Source organism: Bubalus kerabau, chromosome 21 (assembly GCF_029407905.1).
Source record: "Bubalus kerabau isolate K-KA32 ecotype Philippines breed swamp buffalo chromosome 21, PCC_UOA_SB_1v2, whole genome shotgun sequence".
NCBI classification, from domain to species: Eukaryota; Metazoa; Chordata; class Mammalia; order Artiodactyla; family Bovidae; genus Bubalus; species Bubalus kerabau.
Window position 1 is genome coordinate 48,991,792 of NC_073644.1, and position 25,663 is coordinate 49,017,454.

The following is a 25,663-nucleotide window of genomic DNA, read 5'->3' on the forward strand; positions in this document are numbered from 1 at the left end:
CACCAAGCAACATGGAACCTTTATTTTAATGTGATTACTGTACATCTGCAGTATTGGAGTAATCCTTTTACAAATGGAACTAGAAGAAACAATGACAAAACCAAACTGGCATTTGATGTGAATCCACAGGAGTTTAAGCTTCAAATCCAGCCAAGAAGTTTGTTACAATCTCTTTCAGCTTTGCATCTGACTCTTCTGAGATCTTTCCATCAGTCCTATTCGAAAACAAAAGCAGATCAGTTGCGACCTGGGCAAAAATTCAATGATTAACCTAATTACAGAATTCAAAAGAATTTTAACAAGACTTTCTATTTTAAAGCTTACAAAAAAGGAGACATCAGTTGTGTTCATACCTGATTTTGCCCAACAGGGCTTGATGTTGACTGATAACGTGAGACAAGAAAGCGTTCTCAAATTTTGTGATCTTGCTGGGCTCCAGCTTGTCAAGATACCCCCTGACACCAGCATAGATAACAGCCACTTGCTCTTCAATAGCCATGGGAGCTGAAAAGAAAGAAGTAAGTTGCTCAACAAATGCATGCCATTGTTTCCAGAGTTAGAGAAACTTATTTTTTTCACAAATTATTAACATGTCTCCATAGATCACGGAATTTCACAAGTAGAAATTCCGTATTAGTACTCTTTCCCACCTCCCTGGAGAAACAGTTTTTTCCTCTTATTGGTAAGCCTTGAAGTACAATCTTTGCACTTATTCCATGAGCACTATGCATCACCCAACGAGATTGTTTTGGGTATAAATAACTTGCTGAAATTTTATAATAATATATATTTTTTGGCTGCACCACATACCTTGCGAGATCTTAGTTCCCCAACCAGGGATAGAAGCCAGGCCTTTGGCAGTGAGAGTACAGAGGTCCTAACCACTGGACTACTGGGGAATTCCCAACACTAACATTCTTAATTAGTTACTCTATATTAGTTATCTATTAGTTATCCCTTGTGGCTCAGGTGGTAAAGAATCCGCCTGCAATATGGGAGACCTGGGTTCAAATCCCTGGGTTGGGAAGATCCCCTGGAGAAGGGAAAGGCTACCCACTCCAGCATTGTCGCCTGGCGAATTCCATGGACTGTATAGTCCATAGGGTCGAAGAGTCAGATAAGACTGAGCGACCTTCACCTTCAACATTCTTTTAAATCTGCCAGATTCCACACATATATAGCCAAGGCAATGGTGGGGAGACATAGAATCTACCATGTCTTAATTTCCAAAAGAAAGGTATTATTATACCCTTCCTAGGAATTCCATTGAAATAATGACTGTACTTTAATTAAAACAGGTATCAATCACATTCAAAAGGCAACATCTTTCATCAAAGGTAATGGCACATACTACAGTTTGTAAGGAGCTATGTGATATTCCCAGGTCCTAACATAGAGTAGGAACTTGACCAAATGTACAACTCACAATACTGTCCTTGCTTGAGCAGCTCAGTCAAACGCACACCACGACTCAAGAGTTGTTGAGTGGCAGCATCAAGGTCAGAACCGAACTGGGCAAAAGCAGCAACCTCACGATACTGAGCCAACTCCAGTTTCATGGTACCTGCCACCTGAAACATAGAAATGGTTAACTCAAACAATACAAAAATACTTCAATGACACAGACCACCATACAAATACATTTTTATTTTTAACCTAATGACAAAGTGATACAAATTACCTGTTTCATGGCCCTGGTTTGGGCAGCAGATCCGACACGGGACACAGACAAACCAACATTAATGGCAGGGCGGATACCTTTGTAGAACAATTCTGTTTCCAAGAAGATCTACAATGTAAGGAAAATACAGAGGCATATTAGCAAGCTTAAAGAAATCAATCATTTTCACAATTAAGTCACTACAGTAAAAATTGAAGCCCCAAAACTGAAGAATGCTAAACGGCTTCTTATCCTAAAGAGCTCCTTAAATCTTTCACAACTCAAAATCATCCTGTATATTCCATTGCTGAGATGAGGAGATATGAGATGCAAAAAAATTAGGTACCATATTTACAGTAAAACTTAAATTGGTGAAGTGATGTGATCTCTCTAGGATTCGCTTCAAAATTACACACAAGAGAACCGTGGGGAAAAAGAAAGCAAGAATGAAGTATACTATACCATCAATACATAAATAGCTGGGATATGTGGGGTTTCATTATACTATTCTCTTTACAATTGAGGTTTTCCATAATGCAAAGTAAAAGGAATTTAACAAATTAGTTCAAAACTACCAGTCTCAATTACTGCCTTGAAATCACCCAAAGTTTCCACATTTAATCATAAAAATAATACCTGTCCGTCAGTGATGGAAATGACATTTGTTGGAATGTAAGCAGACACATCACCAGCTTGCGTTTCGATGACTGGTAGAGCAGTCAAGGAGCCACCACCAAAAGCATCGTTCATTTTAGCTGCTCTCTCCAGGAGTCGGGAGTGCAGGTAGAATACATCACCAGGATAGGCCTCACGACCGGGGGGTCGGCGGAGCAGCAGAGACATCTGACGATAAGCAACCGCCTACAGTATAGAAAAGTGTGCACCTATTAGATAGGAGCTACATTTGTCAACTACCACATACAAACATAAACACGTCTAAAAATACATTTATTTTGACCTGTTTGGATAAGTCATCATAAATGATCAAAGCATGTTTGCCATTATCCCTAAAATATTCTCCCATTGAACATCCAGAATAAGGAGCCAGGTACTGAAGTGGGGCAGCATCTGAAGCAGTAGCTGAAACCACAATGGTGTACTTCATGGCATCTGAGAAGAAAATAAACATTAAGTTTTACATGATTATTAATACTGTGATTTTAAATTAGAGATTACTAGAATAAAAATTAAGTACTTTACTACTGTCATTACTATTAAGATTACCAGTCTAATAGCTTCTACTTTAAAGAAACTAACAAAACCTTCAGTTTACTGCTGCTTTATACTACCGATATAGTTTTTTACTTATTACTTTTTTATTGACTTGTATTAGTAGAAATTTGAGTTCATTAGGGAGTAATTAAAATCAGACTTCATTCTAAGCATAAGCTATTCTAAGATTTGCAGCATCCCAGATAACCGCAATGAGACTGAAATTCCTTAATACCTGCATCTGTAAGTCTCTTCACCAATTGGGCAACAGTGGATCTCTTTTGACCAATAGCAACATAGATACAGTACAGCTTCTTCTTTTCATCAGTTCCATCATTGAATCGTTTCTGGTTAATGATTGTGTCAATAGCAATTGATGTTTTGCTTTAAGAAAAAATAAACATAAACCTTACTAAGTACTTCAAAGAATTCCCCAACTTAAATTCCACTACAAGTTACTCTCATATTACAGTCTACTCTCGCCGTATAGCCAAAGTTTTTATATCTACCATTCCAAGTCTAAAAGTAACCTTTCAATAGAGCATGTTTTAGTTAGAACTTTTAAACAAGCTGTTAAGTCTTTACCCAGTCTGTCGGTCACCAATAATCAGCTCACGCTGACCACGACCAATCGGCACCAAGCTATCCACAGCCTTAATGCCAGTTTGCATTGGTTCCCGCACAGAGATTCGAGGAATGATCCCAGGGGCTTTCAAGCCAACTCGTCTTCGGGCCTTGGAACCAATTGGACCCTGTTAAACAATAAGAAGAAACCCCAGAACAATCAATTTGGCTCTTTGTTTTGAAGCTACAACCAAATCCAATAAAGTTAAACCTACCTTTCCATCAATGGCATTACCAAGGGCATCGACTACACGACCCAGCAGCTCCTCGCCGACTGGAACATCTACAATAGCCCCAGTTCTCTTCACAATATCTCCTTCCTTAATAAGTTTATCATTTCCAAACACGACAACACCAACATTGTCAGGCTCCAAGTTCAGAGACATACCCTATACAAAAGACATAATTGAATATCCATGAAGCCTGAGTGGCACTTCTTCCCATATACCTACACTACATATGAAAATGGAAGGGGGAGCAATACCAACTTTTCAGATCTGGTTCACTTCTATTTTTCCACCAAACAATCTTCAGTAAACACTTGTCAAGTTCCCTCGAATAATCAGAGTTTAAAATTATAAGCCAAACATGCACCTTATCACATCCTCTAAAAACTAAAATAAGCAAAGAAATTGAACTGCTTAAGCTTCTTCCACTGCATTTCCTTTGACTACAGTTTTTGGATGAGGTGACCAGTATAAAGTAAAGTGTCAGGGTCAACTAGGAAGACACACTTGATTTACATCTGTGAGAACTCATAAACAATCTTTTTTAAAGATTATCTAGTAAGAACCTATATCCATCAAGTCAGTAAAAAATTAAATTAAAAGCTACCTAATCAAGAACAAATCTGAACAACAGAACAGTGCTGGGTCATCTCATCGTATTTCAAAATGGTAAGATTTTAGGTCCCTAGCTCATACATAATCAATGCAAAAAGGCTAGTCCAGGAACTGAATCTGGTCAATAAATAAAGCTCTCAAGAATTACAGAGTAAATACAGAGGAGTACCATGGAATACCATTGCAGGTACAAAATCTTTAGTCTAAATCTCTAACGTTCAACAGAGTAGTCACTAACATCATATGGCTATTTAAAATTGAAATTAGTAATTGCCCTGTTACCCAAGTCAGTAGTTACCGTATCTATAAAACACTTCCATCATGGCAAAAGTTATTTCAGACAGTATCAGTCTGGACTCCTAGATTTTAAAAGTTAAACGAAAATGAGTTCCTCTATTTCAGCCTATTCAAAGTTACACACAACGATAGATCAAAGGGTAAATTTTTAGCTAAGGTCTGAGAGCTACCGATAAAACATATGGCTCCATAATTAGTCTTTCACACCAACAGGTTCTTTTTCCATACTGGACACCAAATTCTACTGCCCCTGGTCCACCTGGATATCATACTCTGCTTTTGTCAGAGAACCCATGACTCCTACAACTTTGACTTCTCACCTTACTGGCCAACTACGATAATCTAATAGAAAAAAGCACACTTCTATTATTAGTGCTTCTGATAACTGTACCACTAGCTCACCTCTCAACAACAGGTCTACTCCTACAAGAAACACAAAGTCAATGACTTCCAACTTTCTGCCAAAAATGAATTTAACTCATCAAATGCTTTTGTACAGAATGATCTTAACAGCTACGAACAGACTTGAGCTTTTCACAATCTGGTTGAAGATTTACCCAATTTTGTATTTCAGTGCTAATGGTTACAACTTATGTGTAAATCAGTCCAGAGGGTAAAAGTCTGGTTAACAAAAATATATATTCTTTTCACAATCTATAGTAATGACAAACACAAACATCACTGAAGCAGATTTAGATTCAAAGTTAAAAAAAAAAAATGTGACACAATCTCTCAATTACTAAATGAATAACTGAGTAAACACCAATGCTAAAACTATAAAATCTCATTTTACAATTTACCTTTAAACCTGAAGAAAACTCTACCATTTCTTCTGCTTGAACATTTCTTAGGCCATGTACCCGAGCAATACCATCACCAATACTTAAAACACGCCCAGTCTCTTCAAGGTCAACAGAGGTATCAGCTCCAAGAATACGCTCTTCAAGAATAGAGGACACCTCAGCAGTGCCTATTAAGAGAGGACAATTCCATTACAAAAAACAGCCTGGTCCAAAGATCTTTTCAAAACTCATTTCCCCAACAACATATAAACTATAGCTGTGATCAGAATAATCAAATTGTATTCTAAAGTTAACATTCTTTAAAAAAAGCTTGATACCTACCAGTATGAAAACGAATCTAAGTGACTGAGAGAAAACCTCATGAGACAAACATAAATCAGGTAAGGAGCTAATCAAATTAAGCAATATCCCTAAAATAAATATTTTCTATCTCCTAATTCTTTGGTTTAATCTCTTAAGAAATCTGAAATTTGAATTTTTTGGCTAAATTCTATAAAAAGTATATCTTAAAAGGCAACAGCTTAGGAATTCCCTGGCAGTCCAACGGCTAGGACTCCATGCTTTCAGTGCCAAGGGCCCAGGCTCAATCCCTGTTGGGGGAAGTAAGATCCCACAAGTCACTCAGCCAAAAACAAAAACAAAAAAAAACCCAACTGTTTAACAAAATATAAGTACGGATAGCCCTTGCACTTTGAGAGTTCATTTATGTCACTTCACTTTGACAAAAAAGGGTAATTTCTTCTTCACACTTTAATCATTTCAGCCAAGGAAAAACTTCATTAGAATACCCACTTTCAAATAGTGATGAAAAGCTGTATTTCTCCCTTTCAAGGGAAGCATGTACTATATTCCTCATCTTGGCATACAGATGATACCTAACTATTTCAAAAGCCCTAATGCACATCTCAAAAAAATTTCCCAACCTACAGAATCTTCTTAACTTTACCTCCTCATTTCTCTATTGCATTTACAGTGTGCAAATTCAGACTGCCCGGTATAGGTTACCAGTTCCTGTTTTTGAAACACATAAAAATTACTTGTGTTTTCCCAATGTCTATTAGGAAAGGGTTCATAGGTCAAAAAGGAGCCTACCACCTGACATATACTGATACAGACCAAGAAGTATTCATTATAACAAAAAAAGAATCTGTGTTCCCATCAAGAGAAATAAATATAGTTCAATTCACTAGAAGGGAACCTACCAAAATAGAGCTAAATGGCATATTATGGGTTCAGAATCTAAAATTCCACAGTAACTAAAATTGAGAAAAAAATTCACTAATGGAAAAAATCCAAAAAAATATTCCCAGCAGGTATGTAACCTACGTGACATTTTTCATTTAGTAACAAGGTAGTAAGTGCGGTCCAGACACAGAAATAATGACTTACCGGTCTTCTGAAGACGAGAGTTAGAGGCATGCAGGTTCCTTGCAGCTATGAAGGATGATCCCAAAGCATTTTTGGAGACCTAGTGCAAGAAATTTTCTTTAAAAATCTGATTTTTAAAAAAGCCCTTTATAAAACTAGCAAGCTTAAACAAATGCAGACTTAGTATGATCAAATTATCAGCACAAATATTAATCACGTGAGAAAGCATTTATCAATATACGTGAAAATTTGTTAATGCAGTTCCAGGTACACTGTAAGTACATTTAAAAAAAAAAAAAAAAGCATATTCTAAAAAGCAACCGCTAACAAAGTATCTTTCCTTTTAAAGGCACCAGATAAATATTATTTTGACTTTAAATGTATTTCAATTGAGTTGTGGAAATCCTCAATTTTATAAACTGCTTCCTAAAAGGGGCAAATCTCAATAGATTTTCTATTCTAATCTTAAAAAGCCTCTAAATGTTGAGTTTGGTTAGAAACTAAGAGATATGGCAATATGCACTTTGTTTTCAAAAAAAACTCCCTTCAACAAATCCTGCTGGAATCCGGACCCTCCTCCTACAGCTGTGGTTGGTCAAGGCATATTCTGAAGACATTCCCTTCTACAGGACTAGGATGAATGTCCTTGAGTACTTCTTTTTTGTTTTTGTTAATAGAAATCCAAGATGGTATCAGCGGTTGTGTTAGGGCAGTAAATGGCCAACGAATTTATTTGTCTTTCCAAACTGAGATTACCCTGAAGATGAAAACACAAGTAAATGTCAAAGCGTTTACATAACCTTTAGGAGTAATGTCCTTAACTTCAAGGGATTTAGGTGATGAAGGGCAGTGACCTTCAAAAGAATCTCCCAACCTATGTTCTATTTTACTTGAGTTTTCAATCACTAACATTCCTCAAGGATGAAATCTTAAAACAAGTCAAAGCACCACCAACGAAAGTCTGCCAGTCTGAGACAATCTGGAAGCCAGCTCCTCGGCTGTCAGGGTGGCGCCCGCACTGAAATGCATATTTGCACCTGTACGGTGTTTTCACGATCGTTTCACTATTCGGCACTAAGAGATCGCATATTGAAGCATTCTTAAAGGCAACTTCATTTATTGCTTTTCTCTGAACCGACCTCGGGAGGAGGTGAAATGCCGGGCCTGCTGACCTTCACGCAATGCTCCCTACCTTGCTTCAACCCGGGCTGACAACAGTACTCTGACCTTCAGCGAGGAAGTCCGGAGAGTCAGTGGGACCCAGGCTCCCCGTTTCGGAGCAGGCCTCGAGAAACTAGCGCCCCAGCCCTGACCTTCATCCAAGGCCCCTCTCCGGCCTCTCTGACGAAGACTGGAATCGTCCCGAGGGGCCATCTCCAGACAGCACAAAGGTCACTGTCTCCCCTGCAGCACCCTGCACCCTCCGGCACCGGGCAAGCAAAAGAGCCCTTCGACGAGAGCCCAGGCCAGGCCGGGAGGCCAGCGGGGCAAGATGGCGCCGCCCGCCACAGCCCCTCACCCTCTGCACAGAGAAAGAGCCCGAGCCCATGCAATCGCCACCCGCCGCTGACTGGACCCTCTCTCCAGCCAGCCTCCCGTGCTCACCAGCCCCGCTCGCCGAGGGAGGGCGCGGGCCACGGCCGCGGCGACGCGCACGGACAGCATCTTTGCAGCTCCTCCTCGGGTGCTTCCTCCGCAGCCGCAGCCTCGAGACTGACTGGGACAAAATGGCCGAGCTGCGGGGAAGGTCAAAGCAGTCAACCCACGTGACCCGGATGTACCGCCCCTCGCTTTCACCCCCGGACGCGAATCTGCCAGCGTGCGAGTGGGAGGTTAATTACTTTCTTCCTTTAAGTATCATTTTTAGATTTTGAACCTCCAAATGACTGATCAGACGTTTGCCAGCTTCGACCCAGGCACTGGTTACATATTTACTTTGATCTTTCTCATCGACCTTGTGGTTGCCCTGGGCGACCACATGGTTATAGCGGAACTGGCTGAGAAGCAGTTTCCAGGCCGCATCCTGGTAGAAAAACGATGCTGCCGTCACCTTGTCCTGGGGCGCAGCTGGCTAGCTTGACCATCAGGGGGGTTGACTGTGGCGGGTCCCGAAGATACAGCTATTAAACCTTGGTGATGTGGGTGCAGTAGTTACTCTTCTTGGGCGTGTAGGCAGCAGAGCATTTCCTGCTGTGCGAATTAACGCGGATTAATCTTCGCTAGCCACACCCCCAGAGACTGAGGCAAAAACTCGGGGCAAGCTGAACGTTTGAAAAGCACCCTCACTGTGATAAGCACTCAAATTGAAGAATCGTAGTTCTTTTAGATTCGCTGAAAGAATTATGTCTGCCAATTAGGGCAATGTTTAACATTAAAATGTTTAACAAGCAAAAATTTGAATAGAGTGGTTGCTAATCCTGGGAAGAATTGTCCAGAATCACTCCAGAAAGAGCTAGGGCTCAATTTTTCCTTTAAAAGTAGCTATTTTCATGACAGTATAGACACTACTTTCATTTGAAGTAAAACGGCAATGATGACAATAACTTTCTATACCTACCCAATGAAATCAGGGCAGGACTTTTGCTCCCCCCAAGGAGATTGTGTGTGTGTGTGTGTGTGTGTGAAAGAGAGAGAGAGATACTGAGATAATTGTGAAATGTGCAGAATTTGGGTTGGGAAGGAAAATATTAGGTATTTTGTGATGCTTGTTGAGTCCTATCAGACTGCAACCCCATGGCCTGTATCCCACCAGGCTCCTCTGTCTCTGAGCAAGAATACTGGAATGGGTTGTCATTTCCTCTTCCAGGGTATCTTCCCGACCCAGGGATCAAACCCCATGTCTTTTGTGTCTCCTGCATTGGCAGGTGGATTTTTTTTTAACCACTGTGCCATTTTATGGCATTTTATGATAGTGGAGAGTATTTACATTAACTGTACTTGTAGCTGTTTTGAGAAGGATCTTTTAGCTTCATTCACCAAATTCTGGCATATACCCCAAATCTTAATTTGTGTTGGGCATATGAATATCTGGGTTAAAAACAGTCATATCCTAAAAAAAAAAAAAAAAAAAAAGTCATATCCTAAAACAGTTTGCAAATATATGATCACCCATCCCTTTATCTAATATCCTACTTCCTTTTCAAGGTGAGCCTTGGGTAAATATGACAGTCCTCCTGGGAATTAGGGGTAGGACTAGGTAAAATTTGGGTTTGTAAAAATAAAGTTCAAGGATATTTTGTAAAATTTGTAGTGATGAAAGTGGACAAAGGGCATAAAGATAACTTCCCTACCCTTATCTGGAGTTTAGTAAATGAGCAGATACATATATGACTGAAACAAAAAAGAAAAGAATAAGAAAGCCACACAATATGATATAGGCTACTTACTAAAATTTCATTGAAAAGTTTCATCATTTAAAATATCCATATTACTTAAGAGAAAGATATTTGGTGCTAAGTGATCCACAATTTGATATTGAAACCTGTCACAGAAAGACTGAAAGCAAAAGGAGAAGGGGGCAGCAGAGGATAAGATGGTTAGGCAGCATCACTGACTCAGTGGACACAAGTTTGAGCAAACTCCAGGAGATAGTGAAGGACAGGGTAGCCTGGGGTGCTGCAGTCCATGGGGTCACAGAGTCAGACACAGCTTAGCGAACAAACCATCACCACAGAAATTTGAGTACAGGACCTATTTTTCCTAATGTAATAGTATACTACAGCAGGTTGTGCACAGCAGTATGGTATGACCTGAGGAGACTGAAACACCCAACTGGAGTCAGAACACCATGGTCAGATTCCAGGTCTACCACCTAATCTTGGTCAAGCCATATACTCCATGTGTGTGGTTTTAATGTGAAAATAGGTAAAATAATGTGTGCCCATGTACTTTGCAGGGTTCCTGTAAGAATGAAACAAAAATAGGAAAACACAGAAAACTATACATTACCATAGAAATATAAAGAACCTCTCAAGGTGTTAACTACAGAGTGATGGAAGGAGAAGAGAACTTTAGGAAAGGCAAAGAAATGAATGAAACAATGGCTGAGTGACAGTGCAGGAGTTGTATGCTGTAAACCTTTTTAAAGCAGTTTCCAGCACATTTAGCTCTTTAGTAGTGGAAACTAAGGGATAAAAAGAGTGAGACTGCTCCAGCTCATATTGCCAAGGTAAAATTAAAATTGTAAGTGAGGAAGAAATAAACATCTGCTATCAAAAAACAAGTTCCAGGTTGTTTTTTTTCTTTTTAAGATGAGTGATTCAAGTGAGAAATAAAAATATAAAAGAAAGAAAACACAGCCTGGTTCCATGCGGCTTTGCTTCTCCTGGAGGTGATAACCATGGAGAGCGGAGAAAGCCGCAAGGGAACAAGGGCTTGCAGGGTTAGAGTCTCGGATCAGCCTCGTCCAACAGCTCCGCGCCCTGAAGTCCTAGTAAAAACTACAACTCCCAGAAATCCCGGATCCCAAAGGGGGTGGGCCCAACGGTGTGTGGGCGGGGCCGTCAGAGCAAGCGGGGCGCTGCTTCCGCGAGGAGCTGCTGGAGAAGTGGCGGGACTGGCGGCGATGGAAGCTCTAGAGGAGAAAGAGGCGCAGGTGATGGGGCGGGAGCTGGGCTTTGCGGCCTCCGGGAAACCGCGTCTTTGACACACCCGCCCCGCCGGCGGATCTCCTGGGCGAGCCACTCTTACTGTGTTCCTCTGCTGATCCATCTTTAGTCCGGTTTTCACCATCTGTGAGCTACCCCCTCTCCCCCCTAACCCCACCCCAACGCTGAAAAGGGAGTTTCCCTTCTTTTCCCGGCCTTCCCTGCTGGAACTCAGGCTTGGAGAAGGGTTGAGGAGCCCTATCGTGTGAAACCTCTCCCTGGACACTGGATGGGGACTTCTGATCCTAAACTCAGTTTCCAGCCAGACCTCGCCGTTCACCGCTGCTTTTTACTAAATTTCTCACTCTTAACCAAGCGGTAAAGAACCTGTCTGCCAATGCAGGAGGTGTAAGAGACACGGTTTCGATCCCTGGGTCGGGAAGATCGCCTGGAGGAGGGCATGGCAACCCACTCCAGTTTTCTTGCCTGGAAAATCCCATGGGCAGAGGCGCCTGGAGGGCTACAGTCCATGGGGTCGCAAAGAGGAGGACAGGACTGAAGCGACTTAGCACACACAACCTGTTTTCCGCATCTCGCATCCCAACTCTAGGAGCTTTCCGGCTTTGAGGGACTTGTGATGTGTTGGAGACAACTCTTTTTTCAGACTTTGCGCCCATAATAATGGTTAGCACTTGCATATTGAGCTTCCTATGGAAATACTTGCCTAATACTGCTTTCGTAGCTTTGGGGAAGAACAGATTGTTTTCTGGTAATTTTGTTGATTGTGCTGTGCCTGCTCACTTTTTAATCTCCTGACATCTGATCTCTCTCTCCCTAAAGACAAATTAGGATGTGGAGTTAGTAGGATGCCAGAATATTCATAGAAAGCATTTTGTTTGCTATTGATCATTACTTGGTCTTATTTGCTTCATGCCATTGAAATAAACAAGGATTATTAAATTCGTGTCCCTTGTAATGGTTAGGTCGCTGCATGGCTGAAAAAAATATTTGGAGATCATCCCATTCCACAATATGAGGTGAATGCTCGGACAACAGAGATTTTATATAACCTTTCAGAACGCAACAGAGTCCGAGACAGGGATGTCTACCTGGTAACAGAGGACTTGAAACAGAAAGCAAAGGAATATGAATCAGAAGGTGAGATCAATTACAGAATTTTGAATGAGATACTAACTAGAGGTAACCAGATTTTAAAAGAGTAAAGTATGCATGCCTGCTAAGTCCCTTCAGTCATGTCGAACTCTCTGTGACCCTATGGACTGTAGCCCACCAGGCTCCTCTGTCCATGGGATTCTCCAGGTAAGAATACTGGAGGGAGTTGCATGCCCTCCTCCAGGAGATCTTCCTAACTCAGGGATCAAACCCACACCTCATTATGTCTCCTGCATTAGCAGGAGTTCTTTATTACTAGTGCCACCTGGAAAGCCCTAACAGTAGAGTACACAAGATTGATTTAGTGTAGACAGCTTTTTAGCATTGCTTCTTTATTTTACCGAGATTTGTCTTAAACTGTGTTGTTATAGCAACCTAATATATTACAAGGCTTGCCTGGTAGCTCAGCAGTAAAGAATCTGCCTGCCAATGCAGGAGACACAGGTTAGATCCCTGGGTCGGAAAGATCCCCTGGAGGAGGAAATGGCAACCCACTCCAGTATTCTTGCCTGGGAAATCCCATGGACAGAGGAGCCTGGCAGGCTACAGTCCATGGGATTGCAAAGAGTCGGACACAACTAAGTGACTAAAGAACAATAACAATATGTTGTGTCATTATAGTATATTTTATTGGTACTCTGATGGTAAAATACTAACCGCTAAAATATAAGTCTAAACTTATTAGCCTGACATATAAAATCAGTTCAGTTCAGTTCATTTCAGTCACTCAGTCATGTCCAGCCTTTGCGACCCCATGGACTGCAGCACTCCAGGCTTCCCTGTCCATCACCAACTCCGAGAGCTTGCTCAGACTCATGTCCATCAAGTCAGTGATGCCATCCAACCATCTCCTCCTCTGTCGTCCCCTTCTCCTGCCTTCAGTCTTTCTCAGCATCAGGGTCTTTTCAAATGAGTCAGTTCTTCGCATCAGGTGGCCAAAGGATTGGAGTTTCAGCTTCAGCATCCGTCCTTCCAATGAGCATTCAGGACTGATTTCCTTTAGGTTTGACTGGTTTGATCTCCTTACAGTCCAAGGGACTCTCAAGAGTCTTCTCCAACACCACAGTTCAAAAGCATCAATTCTTTGGTCCTCAGCTTTTGTTATAGTCCAACTTTCATATCCATACATGACTACTGGAAAAACCATAGCTTTGACTAGATGGACCTTTGTCAGCAAAGTAATGTCTCTGCTTTTTAATATGCTGTCTAGGTTGGTCATAACTTTTCTTCCAAGAAGCATATAAGATACCTGTGGTTTTTAATTAATCTGTTTATTTATGGCTTCCCTGAGTCTTGCTTGAGGCACTTGGGCTTTCTGTAGTTTCAGTGAGCAGGGACTACTCTCTAGGTGTGGTGCATGGGCTTTTCACTGTGGTGCAGGCTCTGTAGTTGTGATGCAGGAGCTTAGTTGCCCCACCGCATGTGGGATCTTCCCAGACCAGGGATGGAATCCGTGTCCGCTGCATTGGCAGGTGGACCAGAAAAGTCTTATTTTAGTAATTATTACAATACAGTATGTACACCCATGGCTGATTCATGTCAATGTATGGCAGTAAACCACTACAATATTGTAAAGTAATTAGCCTCCAATTAAAATAAATTAATTTTTAAAAAATAAATAAAATACAGTATGAAGAAAGGGGCTTTGAGTCCAGAAAAATCTTTTTTGCAAAAGCTATTTTTTTTTTTGTCTATACTAATATGTACCAAAAATTCTAAGGATTTTAAAAGTTAAGATTATTTATGTCTGTCGTAAAGCACCTTTTAGGGTGACACATTAAACTGTAAATATTTCTACTAATATATACAAAATTTTGACACAATTATCCATACGAAAGTATCCAATAAACATCTACTTCTGCTTCACTGATTATACTAAAGCTTTTGACTGTGTGGATCACAACAAACTATGGAAAACCCTTAAAGAGATGGGAATACCAGACCACCTTACCTGCCTCCTGCGAAACCTGTATGCAGGTCAAGAAGCAACAATTAGAACCAGACATGGAACAACAGACTGGTTCAAAATTGGGAAAGGAGTACGTCAAGGCTGTATGTTGTCACCCTGCTTATTTAACTTGTATGCAGAGTACATCATGTGAAATACTGGGCTGGATGAAGCACAAACTTCAATCAAGATTGCACAGAGAAATATCAGTAACCTCAGATATGCAGAAAACACCACTCTCATGGCAGAAAATGAAAAGGAGCTAAAGAGCCTGTTGATGAAGGTGAAAGAGTGAAAAAACGCTTAAAACTCAACATTCAAAAAGCTAAGATCATAGCATCCCTCACTTCATGGCAACTAGATGAGGAGAAAATGGAAACAGTGACAGACTTTATTTTCTGGGACTCCAAAATCACTGCAGACTGTGACTGCAGTCATGAAATTAAAAGACACTTGCTCCTTGGAAGAAAAGCTATGACACACCTAGACACGGTATTAAAAAGCAGAGACATCACTTTTCTGACAAAGGTCTGTATAGTCAAAGTTACGGTTTTTCTTGTAATCATGTGTGGATGTGAGAGTTGAACCATAAGGAAAGCTGAGGGCTGAAGAATTGATGCTTTGAACTGTGGTGCTGGAAGAGACTCTTGAGAGTCCCTTAGACAGCAAAGAGATCATACCAGTCAATCCTAAAGGAAATTAACCCTGAATATTCATTGGAAGGACTGATGCTGACGCTGAAGTTCCAATACTTTGGTCCCCTGATGCGAAGAGCTGACTTATTGGAAAAGACCCTGATGCTGGGAAAGATTGACGGCAGGAGAAGAGGGTGACAGAGGCAGAGATGGTTGAATGGCATCATCAATTCATGGACGTGAGTTTGAGCAAGTTCCGGGAGTTGGTGATGGACAGGGAAACCTGGTATGCAGCAGTCCATGGAGTTGCAAAGAGTCAGACATGACTGAGCAACTGAGCAACAACTATAAGTTGGTGTCTGCTGAGTAGGGCCGGGATGGCTGAATATCCGCATGTAGAAGAATGAAGTGGGACCCTGCCTCATAATATATATAAGAATTAACTTAAGGGACTTCTGTGTGGTCCAGTGGTTAAGAATCTGCCTTGCAATGCTGGGGACACAGGTTCAATCCCTATTCAGGGAACTAAGATCCCACCTGCCACTGGGCAGCTAAGCCTGAGTGCCACAACTAGAGAGCCTGTGGGCTACAACTGTTGGAAGTCCACATTCTGTGGAGCAGTGACGATCCCAAGTGCTGCCACTGAGACCAGATGCAGCCAAATAAATGAATAAATACATTCATTTATATATATATATTTATATATATATATTCATTTATATATATATATATATGAGTTTTAAACAAAAGAACAAGAATTAACTCAAAATGAATAAAAAACCTAAAAGTAAGAGCTAAATCTAAAACTCAGAAGACAGCATAGATGTGCATCTTCATACTTTGGATTTGGCTATGGTTTCTTAGCTGTGATACCAAAAACAGAAGCAGCAAAAGAAAAAGTAGGCAAACTGGAAATCATCAAAATTCAAAACTTTTTATCTCAATTTTTTTCTTATCATCAAGTAAATGAGAAGACAACACACAGAATGGGAGAAAATATTTGCGAATCATATATATGATGAGGGACTGCCAGTAATCACAGCATCAGTAACCATCAGGAAAATGCAAATCAAAACCACATTCCACTTCACACCTACAAGGATGGGTATACAACTCTGAATATAGTAAAAGCCATTATGTTTTAGGTGGGTGGTTGCAATAAAACTGTTGCAAAATTAAAGCAAAGCAAAGATCTTAGTCACCATAGAACTCTTATTTCTTTTCAGCCAAGCATCTTCAAGACCTTCTCATGGAGAGTGTAAATTTTTCCCCTGCCAGTCTCTCCAGCACTGGTTCCAGGTATCTGAATGCTTTGGTTGACAGTGCAGTGGCCCTTGAAACAAAGGACACCTCTCTAGCTAGGTAATTCTTATGATTGTTTTAATTTCTGCAGTCATATATGCTATCAGGTGTTGACCTACGGAGCTTTTTTATCTCAGGGTAATGCTATATAAGAAATTATAGGAAATAATTTTATATTTATATAGGAAATATACGCAGAAACACTAAATTTAGTCAACTCCTTATCATTGCTAGTATGTTTGATTATTTCAGATAAACTTGGTTAAATTTATAATGTATTCTTCTTTCAGAATTAGGTTTGTAAAGGTAGGTTCTCATGTATATTTGAAGAGGGATTAGGTATCACATTATTCCCCTCAGTCAGTCAGTTCAGTCGCTCAGTCATGTCCGACTCTGCGACCCCATGAACTGCAGCACACCAGGCTTCCCTTTCCATTACCAACTCCCAGAGCTTGCTCAAACTCATGTCCATCGAATTGGTGATGCCATCCAACCACCTCATCGTCTGTTGTCCCCTTCTCCTCCCACCTTCAATCTTTCCCGGCTTGAGGGTCTTTTCCAATGAGTCAGTTCTTCACATCAGGTGGCCAAAGTATTGTAGCTTCATCTTCAGCATCAGTCCTTCCAATGAATATTCAGGACTGATTATTCCCCTAAACAGTAAGAAAAGCAGTAGGCTAAATCACCTACTGTTGAGCATAATGATTTTTAGTCATGTTCCCACCCTACTGGATAGAGTAGGCTTCCTTCTGACAGGCATCTTACCTGTGTAAAGACATTATTCTTCTAACAACCTTAAGAAGAAACTGAGGCTCAGAGGGGTGGGTTAGATAATATCTCTGAGCTAGTAAATGACAGAGTTGGGTTTCAAACCCCATCTGACTTCAGAGTCCTAGGACTATCCCTGTTGGATGAATCTTAGCTAGGGACTACCATTACAGATTATAATCAGAGAACTGTATAGCTGTTCTGTTTAACTGCTAATGCAAAAGCTTGGAGTATATATATACATACATATGTATATATATATATATATATATTTAAGCAAAAGTGTTTTAGCTAGAAGTTCATATAGGCTATATGGCAGTAGAAATCTTAATTCAATCAATTGACTTGAATTAAGCAAAGTCAGCAGACACCAAATACTAAATATATGTATAACTCTCTGTATCTCTGTTCCCCTCTCTTCTTCCATCCCTCCCTATATATATATTTATGTATAGCTACCTATGTAGGCACTGGGGAAGCAGAAATGAAGTGAATAGAATAAAATAATGAATGCTGGCAAGGACTATCTCACTCATGGTAAATTGCAGAAGATGGACTTGTAAAATTATAAAATAGTAAGACAGCTGCAACAGTATAGGAATGTACAGGTTGTAGGTAGAAAGCACAGAGAAAGGGGTAGTGACTTCCAGAATGGGAGTAAATATAGTTTTTAAGGAAATTTGCCAGCTGAGGAAGGGTATTCCAATGAGAACAGTGTGTAAAATAGTATAGAGGTGTAAAAGAGCGTGATTAAGGAAGAATTCACATAGAAGTAAAATCATTTTTAGAAGTGAGGAATAATTGTAATAATTGTAATTATTGTCCTTAATGTCCGTTTACATGACCAGATTCTTCTTTTAGTTTTATCCCTGCAGTGAATGATTTGACCTCTGATCTTTTTCGCACCAAATCCAAAAATGAAGAAATCAAGCTTGAATTGGCAAAACTTGAGAAAAATCTAACAGCAACTTTAGTATTAGAAAAATGTCTGCGAGAGTAAGTAATTAGTTTGAAGTTGTGGCAATTTTTACTACAAAGGCAATAACAGGACATTGTAAGATTTAGTTTTGGCCAATAGATACAATTTAAAACAACACATTAGAAAATGGTAAGATAAAATGTGTTTTTAAGTAGAAAATGACTTGGATGAAGATAGGAGTGGTTGGGTACATACTTTTATCTTTTATATAGTAGATTCTTTTTTCCCTTTTTTTAAATTTTTTTATTACTTATAAAGTTTTACAGAAAGAATACATCTGAGTATCATTCTATTGGTGATGACAATTGAACAATACTCATAATTGTTCTTGAGTAACTAATAATTATCAAAGATCATAATTATACAATATTGAGAAATAAAGAACAAAATACAATTATGGGAGCACAGTTGCTCTACAATATTGTGTTGGCCTCTGCCACACATCACCACGAATCAGCCACAGGTGTACGTATGTCCCCTCCGTCCTGAACCCCCGGTCCCATCTCCCATCCCATCCCATCCCTCTAGGTTGTCACAGAACACTGGGTTGAGCTCCCTGTGTCACACAACCAATTCTCACTTGCTATCTGTTTTTCACATGGTAATGTGTATGTTTCCATACTGTTCTCTCAATTTGTCCCACTCTCTCCTTCCACCACTGTGTCATAAACTATGGTACAACTTAAAGTCATGTTCTATCTTATTGCCCTTTGTTACTAGAACTCTGGTATCCCTCTTGATGTTCTGGCTCTTCTTTAGGTCCCTATGGCCCCAGAGGTTAGATGCTGTGAAACAGGAGTATGTATATGCACAAGTAATATGATATTGTATAAATTTATCCCATAAATATTGACTCTGTATGTGCAAAGCACCTTGTCATGTTACATTTAGATGAGAGGCCTTTGTGACCTCCATAATTCAAATTGTATTTAGTATCCATTAAGTCACTTTTTTGAGCAGCAGATCTACTTTCTCCAAGAATAATCAGCATAGATTAATCTTAAAGTTATTCAGTATTCCTTGAGAAAAATCCCAGATGGCAACATGGAGAGAAAGATGACCTGGAAGAATGCGTGGTAGTAGCCAGTCTGGGATATAAAATTTAAGCTAGAAAATCCAGCAAGTATGTTATCTACTCTTTGAATCAAAAGAAGAAGTAGTTTGCTTTTCATAATAATTTCATCAAGAAGAAAATGTTCTCAACTTTACTTTTTCAAGGGACCTCAAGAAGGCAGAGTTACATCTGTGTACGGAAAGGGCCAGAGTTGACAGTCGTCTTCAGAACATGGACTTCCTGAAAGCCAAGTCGGAGGAGTTCAGATCTGGAATTAGAACTGCGGAGGTTCGTATGAAAGACTCAATACATTTAGCTCTCTTCACACTTCTTTGCAACTTTCGTCCTCACAACTAGGCAGTATTATCATTCTCTTTTCACGACAAGGATACTGTGAAGGTAGTTCAGTTCAGTTGCTCAGTCGTGTCCGACTCTTTGCGACCCCATGAACCGCAGCACGCCAGGCCTCCCTGTCCATCACCGTTGCACAGCCGTCGAGCAGCAGATCCCACCTCACATGCAGGTCCCAAAGCTCAAGCTCTTAAGCCCTGCACCCATATTGTCACCGTCTTGTCTCAAATCTCAGACTGTCTGAAATAACTCACATGCAACATAAAAAGTGCTTAGAAGCAGGTATTGTTCTTCATCTGTGATTTTTTTTTGTAGCTTTTACAAAAGCTCTTTTTTTATGTTATAGCTCTTTACATAGCTCTTTACTGTGTTATATATTGAAAATATTTAATGATGGTCACTTGCAAAATAATTTTTTAAACTGAGCTCCCTTTTTTGTCATTGTAGGAGCAGCTTTCAGCCCGAGGAATGGATGCCTCTCTGTCTCATCAGTCACTGGTAGCACTTTCAGAGGTTCGCTTACTTTACCCAACTTAGCTTCCTTTAAAACGTCAGTGTGCGATGTGCTTGTTTCTTTTTATAGTTTTTTTCACTATTGACCCGATTTCTTTTTCTTTACCTCTGTATTTTATGTTTACCAGTATTTATATCTTTACTACTTGTTTATCTATATATATATTTACATTTGTTTGTTTTTTTCTTTATTTGTTGGAGTCAATGATTATTGATTTATCTATTGAATAAATGTATTGAAGTATTATGTGCTAAACCACGTAAGTATTCATCTTTCTTCCCTTTCAGTAAAATACCAGCTCCCAACTCCTATAGAATGCAATTCTGGGGTTTAGGTTCTGTAAGAGTTTTATCTATTTTTGTGGGAAGAGGGAGCAATGGGGAGATTTGTTTTATGGTTTTATTCTTAAGATTTTTTGGTACTTTGAGTTTTGGAATCTAAAATTGACGGTTCATAAATATGTGTTTGAGACTCTTGTTTCCTGATGTTCTGATGCCTCTTAATCACATTATTTTGTATTCCCAGACAGCATATTAGTCTGAATAAATGGGAGTATTACTTTCCTGTTTTAACATCTTCTAAGGATTGTGTCCATTTGTTATCCATTTACCTTTGAAGCTCTTTTATTTGTTACATTGTTTAAAATGTCCTAGTGTTAATGCTTTGTCACGTTTTATTTATGTGCAGTGTTTAATTGTATTGTGAATATCTTTATTATTCTGTGTGTTTTTTTTCACCCTCAGAAATTGGCAGAACTAAAACGACAGACTATGCCTTTGAAGAAAAAATTGGAGTCCTATTTAGATTTAATGCCGGTAATTATTTTTATGAATTAAAAAAAAGGTTTATCTCCTCCAGCTTTCTCCAAGGGCACTAAATGATCATGAAAATACTGGGTCCATGTCTAAGGACCTAGGTCCTCCTCTTCTCTTTCAGTAAAATATAAGCTCCAAATTCTTATAGAATGCAATTCTGGGGTTTTAGGTTGTATAAGGGTCTGTGTTGAAAGTCTTTATTGAATTTCAGTATTGTATGTAGTTGGTATATACTTTCTATAAGTTTTTTTGCCTTTTGAAAAGGGTTGTTATATATTTTTTTCCCTTGTTTCCTAGCTGAGACAATATAACCTTTCCTTATTCTATTTTTCTTTAAAAGAATCCATCTCTTGCTCAGGTAAAAATTGAAGAAGCAAAGCGAGAATTAGTAAGTAGTTCCATTTTTTTCCTTCAGACTTTAAAAGATAAATGCTGATAAAGCTAAAACTCCCTTCCTCCTCTTTCTTTCCTTTCTACTCAGAGGTAAAGGTAAAGCATAGTCCCAAACTTGAGGTATATCATTACCAAGCATCTTTTAATACTTTTGGGGGGGGGCATATATGTTTTTTGTGTTTTTTTTGTCATAAAAAATACATAGTGGTCTTTTAAATTTTTGTGTAGATTTTCCTGGATGGAAAAGGAGAGTTGAGAGGCATAGAATATTCTAGACAAAGTGAAAGTGAAGTCACTCAGTTGTGTCCAACTTTGCAACCCCATGGACTGCAGCCTACCAGGCTCCTCCGTCTATGGGATTTTCCAGGCAAGAGTACTGGAGTGGGTTGCCATTTCCTTCTCCAGGAGATCTTCCCGACTCAGGGATTGAACCCGGGTCTCCTGCATTATAGGCAGACGCTTTACCGTCTGAGCCACCAGGGAGGTCAGGAAATAACAAAACCATAAGAGCTGAAAAATGGAGGACTTTTCCAAGCTTTTGCAAGTAAAGCAATCTGCCTGCTTAGGGGTATGCAGTGGAAGATAGGACTGAAGTAGGTCAATTGGTTTAGGAGGTGAAGGGCCTTAAATGTAAAGAAGGTTGAACTTGGAGCCTGTAGGGCAAAGGTCCCCAGGACTGGTCCATGGCCTGTTAGGAACCAGGCTCACAGCAGGAGGTGAGCAGCAAGAGAGTGAGCAAGAGAAGCTTCATGTGTATTTACGGCTGCTCACATTACCTCCTGAGCTCTGCCCCCGTCACGTCAGCATCCAATTCTCATAGGAGTGTGAAAGCCAACCCTAAAGTCAAGGCAGAATATGCTGAGATTGCCACAAAATAAAAATAAAGTACACAATAAATGTCATGCACTTGGATCATCCCAACGGAAAAAACGTCTTCCATGAATGTCTTCCACTGGTCCCTAATGCCAAAAAGATTGGGGACTGCTGTTGCAGGGGACCACTGAAAGTTGCTCTGAGTTGCCTTGCTTTTTAAGCTAAAGTGAAGTGTGATCAAGGTTATGCTTTTTGATCAGGGCAGTCATTTAGGAAGATTTTTCTGGAATCAGTGTATAAGATAGCTTGGAGGATAGAGAAAGAAAATTGCAGAAACAAGTTGGCCTGTTTAGGCCAGATGAGAAGTAATGAGAACAGTGACAGTGAGACTGGAAAAGAGCGATGTGAGAGACATTGTGAAAGTACATTGCTTGAGGAGTACAGGTCAGGAAAATCTATTCATGTAGCATGTCATTCACCCCTCTAAAGGGTTTTTTTTTCCCCCTCCTTAGATGTTTATTAGGAGTCTGAAAACTTGGAGTGTGGGAAGTGGGAAAGATATGAAAGCAAGGAAAATCTCATTTATAATGATATTTTTTAAAATTTCTGCTTTAGTGGTTTTCCTTTTTGTTTCCCTGATTTTAAAGAGCTTTACAAGTTAGAGCACTTTTTTATATGTCCTTAGTTATAATATTTATGGTGTTTCTTTCTTCCTTTAGGATACTATTGAAGCTGAACTTACAAAGAGAGTAAACATGATGGAACTGTGACCAGAGCCAAATAAATTTCACCTTTCTTAACAAAGTAGATCGAATAGGACTTTAAAGAATTTTTCCTTGTGACATTCCTATAACTTAATTTCTGTGTTCTTAGATGAAATAATGTCATTATTGATGAAATAGTGGTGTCTGGTTGTGTATTGAATTTTTATGTGCAAATGCATAGTTTTCATATGAAGAAACTGGTTTTCGATGTTGTTAGTGGCTTGATGTCCTTCAGTAGCTCTCTTAGGTGAACTCATGACAGTCATCATGTAGTCACTCACGAGGTCAGCTAAATGAAAGGGAAAGATTCTGCAGCTTCAGTTATGTTCCTCCCACGCCCCCTTCTCCTGGGATTTGCTATTGTTTTTTCTGATCTGCTTACCTGCCTAATTCCAAATGTTAGTATATGCAGGAGTTTGGTTTATGAAAAAGATGACCTTTTAAATCAGTAATAGAGAGATGGATAATTTAACACATGCTGCTAAATCTATACTTTACCCCTTATATCAGGATAATTTCAAGGGATCAAAGATTTAAATATTTTTTCAAAAGACAGTAAAAGAAATCATAGAGGAATTTTAATATTTTGATTTTTAAATTATCAGAGTCAGAAACTTATGACTGAAATCCAGGAGCCATAAATAAAATGAATGAAATATTTTAAAATTTTGAAACACTAAAACTTCCTGTATGGGAATATCTCTTATAAATAAAATCAAACCATGATAAATGTAGTCTAAAGAAGAAAAGAGAGATTTTTCACTTTGCACCTTTTTGTACTTTTAAAAATTTTGTACCATGGGATCAAGAATCAATTAGTTTTTTAAAGATTACCTAATTGACCTTAAAAATTTCCCTCTCCTTTCCCACAAATATGTGGCTAAATATAATGCAAAAGACATTTGTATTTCCTTTTTTGGAGACTGTCCATATTCTTTAGCCATTTAGGTATGATTGTTTCATCTGTTTCCTAACAGTTTATAGGTGCTTCTGGTGTGTTAGCTAAATTAATCTTTTACAATTTGAATTGTGAATATTTTCCAAGGTTGTCATTTGTTTCTTAACTGCAGTGCTTTTGGTAAGGTGACTTGATGGGTCAACTGTGGAAATAACCACCGAAATCCCTCCCACCCTTGTGCTCTCCCCCTTTGTACTCTAACCTTGCTACTTCTCGCATCAAGAGGTGGAGTCTGTATCTTCACCTATTGTATCTGGTTTGGCCCTATGATTTGTTTTGGCCAATGAGACAAATAGCAAATAGGACAAAACCAAGGACTAAAAACTTGTTATGTGTTGGAGTTTGCCATCTCTTACTGAGACTACCATGTGAAGAAACCTGGACTATGGGAGGATGAGCAAAGAAAGGTAATTCCAGCTGAGCCCTGCTCCCACCCCAAGACCAAACAGGTTGCCAACTGCCAGATATGTGAATGAGGTCTTGTACTGTCCAGCCCTATTAGCACACTGCATAGATCAACCATGCTGTCCCAGGCCAGAAGCTCACAGAGTCAACCTGTAGAATCATAAGAAATAATAAATGATTGTTGTTTGAAGCTTATTTTAAATTTGGGGCTGATTGTTGGCTGTAGCAGCTAGTTGATAAAAGTAACCTTTGAAATTTATTTTTTGGCTTCCCCGATGGCTCAGCAGGTAAAGAATCTGCTTGTAGTGCAGGAGACACAGGAGACATGGGTTCAGTCTCTGGGTTGGGAAGATCCCCTGGAGGAGGCAATGGCAACTCACTCCAGTATTCTTGCCTGGAAAATCCCATGGACAGAGGAGACTAGCGGGCTACAGTCCAAGGGTCACAAAGATTCAGATATGACTGAGTGACTAACACTTAACACCTGAAATTTATGTTCAAAGAAAAAAGCAAAACATGTACAATATGAGAATCAAAAAGAAACCTAAAACCTACGTAATTTTATAGAATAGTAAAGTAAGTAAGAAAATTGTTTTAGATAAAAGACAAAGATTGAAAGAATAGGTTTTTAAAACACCTCCAGTTATTTAAGGTACTTGAACAAAATGTCTTAAAATGAGGATAGGTAGATTCACAATCATAGTAGATAGATTACATCTTCTCTTAGTAATTGATAGAACAGGCAGAAAAACAATCAGCAAGGATACAGGATATTTAAACAGCACAATTAACAAACTTGATAATGGATATATAAAGAATCCTGTTACAGACTGCCACAGGTACATGTTCTTTTCAAGTGCATCCAGAGCATTTACAAAAATCATCCAACTAGTGGTCAGTTAAAGAAATCTCAACCATTACAAAAGGACTGAAACCATACACAGAATGCTCTCTCAACACAATGCAATTAGATAAAAATAAATAACTGAAAACTTGTACATTTAGAATTTAAGAAATACATTCTAAAACTGTGAATCAAAAATTGCAAATTAGAAAATATTTAGAACTGGCGATGAAAATTCTATATATCGAAACTTATAGATTTCTGCTTTTGGCCATGTTGAAATAAGAGTGATCACACTGACTAGATGGCTTTAAATAGAAAAACAAAAATAGGAAACTATAGTGTTCGACATTGAGTAACAAAGAAGCCTAGGACATTAATTCGTAAGAGAAAGAAACAAGGTGAGCCTTGTGATAGACCCAGCTTAGTGATGGGCAGGGTTTTCAAGTTCATAACTCAGAGAAGGAGAACCCAAACAGCCTGGTGATCTTGCCTAGTTGAAGAGAGAGAGATGAGAATTGAGAAAATCAAAAGAAAATGTCAGAAAATATCTGC

The 25,663-nt window shown here is 39.3% G+C and overlaps 2 protein-coding genes across 4 annotated transcripts; one reads left to right on the forward strand and one right to left on the reverse strand.

Annotated features, from left to right (window-relative positions):
• ATP5F1A (ATP synthase F1 subunit alpha) lies at nucleotides 1-8,559 on the reverse strand. The gene is made up of 12 exons (XM_055558940.1): nucleotides 8,412-8,559; nucleotides 6,828-6,906; nucleotides 5,436-5,605; nucleotides 3,712-3,885; nucleotides 3,458-3,624; nucleotides 3,108-3,256; nucleotides 2,619-2,770; nucleotides 2,297-2,521; nucleotides 1,682-1,789; nucleotides 1,427-1,571; nucleotides 354-504; nucleotides 1-215 (listed from the first exon to the last, which is right to left on the reverse strand). The coding sequence occupies exons 1-12, from the start codon at nucleotides 8,469-8,471 to the stop codon at nucleotides 134-136; spliced, it is 1,662 nt and encodes a 553-aa protein (XP_055414915.1). The 5' UTR covers nucleotides 8,472-8,559; the 3' UTR covers nucleotides 1-133.
• Nucleotides 8,560-11,249: 2,690 nt separating this feature from the next.
• Nucleotides 11,250-24,466, forward strand: HAUS1 (HAUS augmin like complex subunit 1). Of its 3 annotated transcripts, XM_055559260.1 has the most exons (9): nucleotides 11,251-11,400; nucleotides 12,376-12,550; nucleotides 16,375-16,510; nucleotides 18,080-18,214; nucleotides 19,416-19,539; nucleotides 20,050-20,115; nucleotides 20,860-20,931; nucleotides 21,272-21,319; nucleotides 22,857-24,466. In XM_055559260.1, exons 1-9 carry the CDS (start codon nucleotides 11,371-11,373, stop codon nucleotides 22,905-22,907), a joined length of 837 nt encoding a protein of 278 aa, XP_055415235.1. In that variant the 5' UTR covers nucleotides 11,251-11,370; the 3' UTR covers nucleotides 22,908-24,466. The 3 variants fall into 3 exon arrangements, with proteins under 3 accessions (XP_055415237.1, XP_055415235.1, XP_055415236.1); XM_055559262.1 differs by lacking the exon at nucleotides 18,080-18,214 and having other exon boundaries at nucleotides 11,250-11,400; XM_055559261.1 differs by lacking the exon at nucleotides 21,272-21,319.
• The last annotated feature ends 1,197 nt before the right edge of the window (nucleotides 24,467-25,663 follow it).

Excerpts from the sequence above, each read along its gene's own strand:
- ATP5F1A (XM_055558940.1), bottom strand. The coding sequence starts at position 8,471 with ATGCTGTCCGTGCGCGTCGCCGCGGCCGTGGCCCGCGCCCTCCCTCGG. Across the intron at positions 3,625-3,711 it reads GTAATGCCATTGATGGAAAG|GGTCCAATTGGTTCCAAGGC; the intron begins GTAGGTTTAACT and ends ATTGTTTAACAG. Across the intron at positions 3,257-3,457 it reads ATTGGTGACCGACAGACTGG|CAAAACATCAATTGCTATTG; the intron begins GTAAAGACTTAA and ends TTTTTCTTAAAG.
- HAUS1 (XM_055559260.1), top strand. The coding sequence starts at position 11,371 with ATGGAAGCTCTAGAGGAGAAAGAGGCGCAG. Across the intron at positions 20,932-21,271 it reads CCTATTTAGATTTAATGCCG|AATCCATCTCTTGCTCAGGT; the intron begins GTAATTATTTTT and ends TTTCTTTAAAAG. Across the intron at positions 21,320-22,856 it reads AAGAAGCAAAGCGAGAATTA|GATACTATTGAAGCTGAACT; the intron begins GTAAGTAGTTCC and ends TTCTTCCTTTAG.